Source organism: Cynara cardunculus (genome assembly GCF_001531365.2).
Source record: "Cynara cardunculus var. scolymus isolate 2C chromosome LG 9, CcrdV1, whole genome shotgun sequence".
NCBI lineage: Eukaryota > Viridiplantae > Streptophyta > Magnoliopsida > Asterales > Asteraceae > Cynara > Cynara cardunculus.
In genome coordinates this window covers 7,691,157-7,700,622 of record NC_037536.1, presented here as the reverse complement: position 1 = coordinate 7,700,622, position 9,466 = coordinate 7,691,157, and the positions used below count along the sequence as shown (strand labels likewise).

Genomic DNA, 9,466 nt, shown 5'->3' with positions numbered 1-9,466 from the left:
TATTTTAATTTTAGAGAAATACATGAAACAATTTCATTAAAATTTCATTAAATATTATATGAAACAATTTCATAACCATATATGAAACAAAGTCATCAAAAAAAGTATTATATGAAACAATTTCACAAGATTAAACAATTTCATGAAAAGAAAAAGTAATAATGTGCATTGGTAACTTGTACTATATGTTATTTTAATTATATATTAAAAGATTTTAAGATTGAATGCATAAAGTAGTAGTACTTACTGCATTATGAGTTGTTTTTAAGACTTTGTGCACTTTATGCATTAAAAATTGTTTTTAAAATTTTTGATAAATCTAGTTTATAAGATAGTATAGATAATTAATGTTAGAATTGTTAAAATAGAGTAATTATCAGAGTTAATATAATTTTTTTAGAATTTTTGATTTTTAATGCTTTATTTTTTTTAAAAAGTACAAGTTAAATTGATAAGGGTCCCAAATTGGTATACAGGTCATAGTTTAGGGACCAGTTATGTAACTCTCTGTTTATACTTCCGGTAAGAACTGTAACATTATCCGGTATTTTCCTTCTTCGTTGTCCCTCTCTAAAACCCTGGCGAGAAGATCTTGCAGGTCCCAATTGAACCTTCCCAAAATCCCTTCTTGTTCATCTTATTCACGCAACCATCTGTGCAGTGCTTAATTGTAATACTTTCGCATAATTGCATCTTAATTATCAACTCGCATTTGGGTCTGATTTGTTTCAGTTTCTTGGAGTTCTAAAATGTTTGTTGTTAATTTTTGTCGCAGATAGAATCAAGCAGTATGATTTCTGGATGTGGCTGTGTGCCTAACAAATCCCCCTTTTTGTTTCAGGTCAGGTTAAACAGTTGTATAGCTGTATTTAGTTATTTGTAGAGAGGGAGGGATTACAATTTCGATGTTTTGAATTCGGTATTTGTAGTTTTAAGCGATGTATTAGCAAATCTACTGAAAAATTACTTAAATTTCTAGAAAATAACACTACGAATCGTTTGTAAAACGACGAGAACTCACCCGATTGTTTGCAATTATGGAATGGTTCAGTCACTTCATTTCTTTTCATTAAGTCCATATAAATGCATCTTAATAATTCAGTTTATGTGATTTATCAGTAAGGTTATCGGTGTGTTGACCATTTTGAGCTCTTAATCACTTGGTATTTATTCATTCAGTTTTAAGAAACACCACCTTATTCAGTTGCCAAGGTAAATGTGTCTTCTTTCATATGCATATATTTTTCTGGCAAGTATATTGGTTGTTTAGAAGCTAAGTGACAAAGTACAAGGGTTTGAAATGCTAATCAAGTAAGCATTCATATATATATATATATATATATATATACATACATACATACATACATATATATATATATACATATACATAGATATAGAGGAGCGATCAAATGCAAACCATCCAATTTATACAAACCGTGCAAACCACCCCATCCGTCGATTTCATTGTTTAATCTTATGAAATTTTTTCATAAAATTGTTTAATCTTGTGAAATTGTTTCATATAATACTTTTTTTTGATGAAGTTGTTTCATATAATACTTAATGAAATTTTAATGAAACTGTTTCATGTATTTCTCTAAAATTAAAATAATGAAGATGATAATATCCATGATTAATATCCTCCACAATAAAAATGATTAATCAACCTCTCATTATTACAAAAAAATGAACAAAATGAAAAATTATGATTGATTGAATGAGGTTTGTACGATTTGTACAAATAACGTGGTTTGCAAAGTAAACCTCCTCTAGATATATATGCTCATCCAATAAAAGGAGTTTGCATTGATTTTGTTTCACTAATATTTTTAAAGTGCTACTCATTCTTATATATGGAAACATGTTCATCCAAGAAATTAAATTTGCGTGCGTTTTGATTTATTGTGTTACTACATTATCCTTTTGTCATGCGATAAGCGTCACATGAAACTGACAACTATAGGATGGATTTGGTATCTTTAGTCAATGATACACACAAAGAGAACAAATCCCTCGTATGACAAGTTAAGAACCTTGTATGATTTATTTCCAGTCTGTTACTTTTGCAATCTTATGGTAATCTGAAAATGATGTTAACTCATATTGCTTCCATGCCTCTTTCTCATGGTATTATATGATGTTAACTGGTGTTTGTACTATTTTCTGGGAATTCTATAGACGTCTCTTGCAGGTTCATTCCCAACATCAGTATGGCAAGCGAAAACCAGGTTGAATACCATTAAAAGGACTCCTTTATTTCCTTGTGTAAAGTGTGAAAAGACGGATAAGGATGATCCTTCTTCTGAGAAACCATCTGAGGAGTCTTTTCAGAAAATATTACCTGAGCAGACCCCATATTATACTTACGTGGATTCACTAACTGGGAGACCTCACCCAGCTTCTGGTGGTCGTACAAATATTATAGGGCAGGATTATGCGCCAGAGGGCATGGTTGGTCAAGTGAGGGCTGCTGGTATCCCTGCACCAACTGGTACATCGTCTGGGGCACCATCTTCTGGGCAAAATCCTGGAAACAGAAGGAAAATGCACAGGGCCTCGGTTTCTGCTTCGGAGTCTGCTGAAGTAAATACACCTATAAATCAAGAATCGGAGGATGAAACTTTGTATGAGATATTAGAAGATTCAAAAAATGACCTTTCTGATTTTGTGGTATATGAGACAGAACCTGCAAAAGAGGAGTTAACCAAGTATGAACTTGACAAGAAGCTTGGACACCCTCATCACTTTATTGATCCACAAGCAAGGAAGCCAATAGAGAAGCCCCTTACAAGTGAAGAGTTATGGTGGAACTGGAGGAAACCAGACAAGGAACAATGGTCCAGGTGGCAGAGGAGGCGTCCTGATGTTGAAACGGTTAGTGAAGTTGACACGGCTGATTACTGGCTTGTAAATAACTATATATGCAATCGTTTGGATCTTAAATATACTTCTAACAGTGTTTCTCCATATGGTTTCACTTTCTAGATGCCCAAATACTTTATCAGTGTTCTTCTAATTTAGTTGTAATGATTATCCATCCTGTTTATAATTTGAAATACTTGAGCAGATGGACTGAGTTTGATATATTTCTGTTTGCATCTAGGATGAAGTCTTGTATACCTATAGTAAATTGAGATTTTGCATGTTGAAACTTTTGCTTTGCTCATTTTTTGAATATTGCAGTTTACTTGTGCATAAGCTTCCATGTATTTTCGCTCTTAGTTCTTGAATTGAATAGCGAGGCCTAAAAATATGTTGTTCAACTCAGAATTTTATCGGGAAAAGTGATGAGTTTTTGCATGTTCAATTATTTTAGAGATGCTTTGAGTTGGCTAAGTTTTGTCAGCCTTTAGATTACCAACCTTCTATTCCAATCGTCAACATTTTTCCTTTTGCAATTGCCATAGTGTTTCTTTTTGTGTGTGTGTTTTTATGGGGGTGTTATGGAATTTCTATTGATATGGCTTTTGACCTTTTATTTGACCAACAGGTGTTTCTGAAGGCCATGGCAGAGACTGGCCAAATCAAGCTCTATGGTGACCATCCAACCATGACAGAAACTGCTCTCTACAGAGCTAGGAGGCATTTATATAAAGAAGAAAGGTATAACTGAATTATTCTTGAATGGATTCTTTGCTACACTTTACAACATTATACAGGCCTTGATATGAAGTGAAGACAGAGGCGTAATTGCTTGAATCAAACTTTCAAAGATTTTCCAAGAATTCAGAGAAAGAGTATACAAGTGCTTCCTGAACAAGCCAGTAATGTAGGCCTAATTGCTTGAAGTCTCTGAGAGTATTTGTAATGAAATTTTAATATATGATGGTGATATGATCTCTTTTAGTAGTTTAAGAACATGAAAATGCAACCTAGGAAAAAGAAAAAGGAAAGGGGGGGGGGGGTTGAGTAGGTTACAACAGAGGTAGTAAAAGTAAACACTTTTTTAACCCAAAGTTGATCAAGAAAACAATGTGTGTAATAAACTGTGATGTAATGCAAAAGAGCAATAATATCTTGTGTGCCTCCTAATATACCGCAATAAACTTGGCTGTGAAGCTGGCTTATAACATGTCAGTAGTTAGCTAATATGCGTCGCTAGTGTAGGTTGTTGATGATCAAAGTAGGAAAAATGTTACCTTATTTTTCAATGATCAAAATACTATAACAAACTGGTCTAGACGATTATGCTACAAAGTGATGTGTGTCTTATATAGGCTGGAGGCAGAACGTGAAAGACTGGAAAGAGATGGCCCGATAGCATACTATTCGGAATGGGTTGAAGCATGGAAGAGAGACACATCACGTGAAGCTGTTCAGAAACATTTTGAGGAGACTGGTGAAGATGAGGTCACCCAACTCATAGAAATGTTCACATATCAAACTGATCGTGAATATCGCATAATGATGGGTACCGATAATCGTATTTCTAGGGATCCCTTGGCTATGCGAATGCGGGAGGATCAGATAAAGCAAAGTATTCCCTTGAAACCAAATAAGTTTCTCAATTATTTACTTGCATGAGGGTCACTAAGGTCTTGTCTCTTGAGTCTTGCTTATTGCTACTGATTGGTAATTGATTTCTCATAGTTCTTCATAATGTATATATGCAGAAACTAAGACAATGGCTGCTTAAAATAAAATACTCCCTCTGTCCCCTAAAAAGAAATGAAACACTTTCTATTTTGGCTTGTCCTAAAAAATGCAACATTTCCTAGCCATAACAATAATACATGACCACCGTCACAAAAAAAGATTAAAATAAAGTATAATACATAACATTAAATCCCTAGCCATGCTATACATCACCCCTTTTCTCCTCTCCTCCTACTCATCCTCCAATTGGTTGAATGTAATAAAGAAATAAATAAAAAGAAAAAAAGAGAAGAAAAAGAACTTTCTTTTGTAATTGCATGTGTTATCTATCTTCATCACCTAATATGGCATTGTCAGTAGAGGAATTTCCATAGGTGAATCTAATCCATTTTTTTGGTCCCTAAATGTAAGTTGTTTGACACTTCAGAGTTTTCTGTGATAAAGGAACTACATACGCCAAATAAATGGATTCATTGTTGATTCACCGGCCTCATTGTGTTTGTGATTCTATTTTTCAATTTTTTGGAAGGGTGTCCATGGACTAATCCCGGCCAATTGTGATTGCAAGAAATCAGCCCTGATAAACTCAGTGGCCACAATTGTTGTGTACGGCTGGAATCGAACCCTAGGCAGATGGGATATTCCACCACATCCCCCAGGACCTCAACGACTATGCTGCAACCCTTGTGGTTGATTCTGTTGACTATTGATGGACTCATTAGATAAATATCAACATGCTAACTGTGGTTTTTAGTCAACTAGTTCAAACACACATTGTATTGTTGTAGTATGGGGTGGAGATCCGGTTTACCCAACAGTGAACTACATTCAAGATCCAGATCAAGTGATTGATTTCCGTGGTCCTGATTTTCACGAGCCTACACCCAATGTTCTATCTTATTTGCAAGAGGTTAGTAGATTTCAATTTCATAATTGTCATTTTGGAATGTCAGTTGCTTTCATATTTTATCATGCAATATTTCGTTACCAGCTACAGCCAGCCACACTGCTAAGCCATGACTCCAAGCCACTCAACATTTTATGCCTGGAACACTAGCAATAACTGAATAACTCTTTTTTCCCTGTATCCTTTAATCCTTTATGGCACCCAATGGAAAATTCTTTATCATCTCATAAATCAACTCTTTAAATATGTTTAGTATTTGTAAAATTTCTTCTTTAGTTGATAAATATGTCCACTGAATATGGGATATGTATTGCTTCACTCCGTTGTATTCCATAGATCAACACTACATCTTGTTAAGATTGTCAAAATGCTGCTCCAATAGTTGTCCAGTCTTAAATTTTGCCGAGTCATTGAAGTTCCCTCTCTCTCTCTCTCTCATCTGTGAGTGCTAATGCTTAGGCATGCATAAAAAATGCATGCATGGAGATTACATGTCACTATTTTTGTATTTAAAGTTATGAACAATTAGTTAAGTATTAGTTTGATGCATTGGTAACAAAATTGTTGATTCTCTTGTGTCGTTTGATCAGCATGGCAATATAACATCAAAGGAGGAAATTGATAAAATTTTGGCGGCAGAGAAGGTTGAAAAAGTAAAGGTAATAAAATTGCATTATGCACTTTTATGTCGAGCATTTGTGTTTTTTCTCCAACTTCCAAGTAAGAAGTGTATAGCGTTGTATGTCATATATGCATCCACTTCTAAAAAAGATAGACGTAAATTGCATTGTTTCTCTCATTCTATCTTTAGTTGCTTTGTTCTTGTGGTAAACCTTGGAGGGTAATTTCTTTTAATGTGATGTTCTAAAAGGAAAATGTAAATATGCGAGTCTATTAAGATCAACAATCAAACAGACACAGATAGCTGTAGGAAACGGAAAATTGAACAAATGGTATTCATGTGGTTCAACAATTTGCATACTTCTTTGGTTGTAGCGAAGATTTTTGTTAGGGAAATTGGCAGAAATAGCCAATCAGCAATTAAGGTTTCACTTTTTAGCCATTTTCTTACCCAAATTCACTTTTCGCCAATCCTTATACATAAACCTTACGCATATGCGTAAGGATTGGTTTTCGGCATATGCATAAGCCTTCTGCTTAAGGATTGGCTAAAAAGTGAATTTGGGTAAAAAAAATGGCTAAAATATGAAACCACCTATCAGCTTTGGCTATTTATGTAAATATCCCTCTGTTTTACATCTTGTGAATCAGTAGATATACATCAAAACAAAAATCATGCTCTATTTTGATGAAGAAAACCACAGAAAATTGATAAGAGTGCCTGACCGTCATTCTAGCAGCCTAATATCATAATCATTTTGTCGTAGTCTGGTTTACATCCAAATCTGGCTCGATGATTCCCACATTTTTGTAGTAGTTAATAATGGGGAAAGAGGTAAAGTTTAGATCGTAACTTTGTCAAATAAAGGAAAATTTGCATTTATTTTGGGACATCCTGAAAGATCATTTTTTTTTCATTTGTTTTAGGATAGGGATCATTATCCAATCCATCAGTGATTCATTTCACCGTTGCTAACTTCTGAAACTGGATATTTTTTCGACAGGTACAAACGCCATTTTCTGACGATGAGGCTATGGCTAAAGCTGTTGACATAGGTGAAAAAGAGGTAAAGTAACTGTGCGTGGGTGTTTGGATTTCAGTTATTCTGGTTTTCTTTTTTCCTTCTTTCTAGTCACTTCAAGTTCTTGTTTCCCCTAGAGCAAGTGGAATATTCTTCGGGAATGTGGCTGTGGATTGCTCTGAATCTTGTAGGTCACTGATGTTGGTTGCATGCATTTACTTGTAATAGGATAATGACAATGATGGTATCCTCGAAGACGAAAATATCACACGCAATTGGAGTGTTTTGAAAAGTACTCCTGAGCTTCGCAAATCAAAGGTAGTTTTTGCAATTTCTTATCTCATATTTGGCGGGTTATTTAGGATAATAACCTCTTGCCATATTTTTTTTAAATGCACGATTTTCTGACAGATTTAAAGACGCCTCTGCCTAACAGAAGAATGCCTCAAAATTTGTCAAAAAAAGTCGTGCATTAAAAAAATATCAGAAGTTGGTTGATCGCGAAACAATTCTGACAAGAAAACATACTTGAAGCAAACATGAGACATTTAGAAAATCGATTTCATTAACAGTTTCGAGATCATTCTAGAATCGTTATCTGTTTCCAACTTTTACTTGCAGCCGAAACCTGCAAAAGAAGGTAAAGAAGGTAAAGGTAAGATGTCTTTGGAGGAAGCTATAGCTGATTCTGAAAACTTGACGGACTTCCTGTTGGACTTCGATCAAGATAAGGATATTGGAAGCTAATTTCACAAGGTGAATTATCGAATTTACTTTAGTTTTGGAGTTTGGGTCGTAGTTGTCTTGACAAATTCATACCCCAAATATCTGAATATCAAAATAGAGGGAGGTTCAGGGGAAAAACCCCCAAAAAATGAAAAACTGAGGAACACCTGGTAACCGTTCATCGGACAGTATGCACATGTGCATAAAAGTAATTGAAGTTGTTTCTTGGTTTTTATGCACGTGTGCATACTAGACAAATTGCTTACAAATTACTTGTATGCACATGTGCATATTGTCCAGATGAGCTGTAACCAAGGTGTTACTCAGTTTTTCATTTTTTTTGCGGTTTTCCCTTAGACCCGACCCTATCCAAATATTTAAAAATTACATAAGAATGTAAATTTGCACTGTTTGTACAAAATCCAATTTAGAAAGTAAAGCAACAAGTTTGGGTTAATATATTTAAACTTTTAATTAAAAAAACCAAACCAAATGTGTTGGCCTAGGGAGGGATAATATGTACGTAGACATGACCTCTACCCAAAAAGAGTAGAGCGACTGTTTTGTGAAGACCCCCGGTTTATGATGACAAAATTATACAATTAATTAAACATACATAAGAGTATAAGTAACCCCATATCTAATTTATTAAATATGACTCGCATGTCAAAGATCTTATTCCCTCCATCCCAAAATAAATGTCTACAATGAGAAAAGGCACAAGTTTAGAAATACACAACTATTACACTTTTTAATTAACTAAAATGACAATTTTACCCTTCAGAGGGAATAATGAATTCCTCCGTCTCCTAATTAAGGATAGAATTGGAAATTACACTTTTATTTTTGAAAGTGGACCCTTTTTTCGAGACAAACTAAAATAGTGGACACTTATTTTGGTACGGAGGGAGTAATATAATTTCTGAAACCGGATATTTGGTTGATTATATGTGGATGGTCAATACGGGTGCTGACCGGATTTTGGATTATCTCGGCATTGAACGGATATGATTGAAAGATTTACCATCCTTTCATATGTCTTGTTTAAGATTTTCAATTATTCAACTAGTCACTATGCTTGCACTCAATGCTGATAGCATTAAACGTCAAGATTTTGATCTTTCAACGTTGATTGTAAATCAGATAAATTTCATGGTCGGCTCAGAATGCGAAGATGTGGTGTCGATAGACCAAAGAAGTTGGTTTTATATACATTTTACCCACAGAAGACCTTCAAGTTTGTAGTTGGAGGATGAGTTGTTCATATTTTGGTACCTGATAAGTTGCTGCAATCTCTGTATCTGTTTTCTGTAGGAGCAAATACCATAAACGTAAAAAAATGTGGAGCAGTAACTAGAGTTACCATTGCTGGGAAAAATGATGTGCTCTTCAGACATTTATATATGCAGGCTTGCACCCTTCTATCTCTTTCCCAATTTGTTCTTTCATTGATTATTAGATAACCATCAAGGGGCGGGGGCCACTTACCCGAATAGAAGATAGGTCCTGGGTTCGATCCCTTCATGTAGCTCAGTTGGCAAAGGGGTGAGACAACTTTGCCCAAATACAAGACAAGCACGGGGTTTGATCCCCT

General features: G+C 34.8%; 1 protein-coding gene across 3 annotated transcripts; it reads left to right on the top strand.

The window, feature by feature from the left end:
- The first annotated feature begins 572 nt into the window (after positions 1–572).
- On the top strand, positions 573–9,301 carry LOC112518340 (protein PLASTID TRANSCRIPTIONALLY ACTIVE 12, chloroplastic). 3 transcript variants are annotated; one of them, XM_025125988.1, is made up of 11 exons: positions 573–670; positions 776–841; positions 2,179–2,874; positions 3,491–3,603; positions 4,218–4,477; positions 5,385–5,506; positions 6,094–6,162; positions 7,129–7,191; positions 7,375–7,464; positions 7,768–7,902; positions 9,016–9,301. In XM_025125988.1, the coding sequence occupies exons 2-10, from the start codon at positions 791–793 to the stop codon at positions 7,891–7,893; spliced, it is 1,590 nt and encodes a 529-aa protein (XP_024981756.1). In that variant the 5' UTR covers positions 573–670; positions 776–790; the 3' UTR covers positions 7,894–7,902; positions 9,016–9,301. The 3 variants fall into 3 exon arrangements, with proteins under 3 accessions (XP_024981756.1, XP_024981758.1, XP_024981757.1); XM_025125990.1 differs by having other exon boundaries at positions 780–841; positions 9,016–9,294; XM_025125989.1 differs by having other exon boundaries at positions 575–598; positions 9,016–9,294.
- Positions 9,302–9,466: the final 165 nt, after the last annotated feature.

Excerpts from the sequence above, each read along its gene's own strand:
- LOC112518340 (XM_025125988.1), top strand. The coding sequence starts at position 791 with ATGATTTCTGGATGTGGCTGTGTGCCTAACAAATCCCCCTTTTTGTTT. Across the intron at positions 842-2,178 it reads AATCCCCCTTTTTGTTTCAG|ACGTCTCTTGCAGGTTCATT; the intron begins GTCAGGTTAAAC and ends GGAATTCTATAG. Across the intron at positions 6,163-7,128 it reads AGAAGGTTGAAAAAGTAAAG|GTACAAACGCCATTTTCTGA; the intron begins GTAATAAAATTG and ends TTTTTTCGACAG.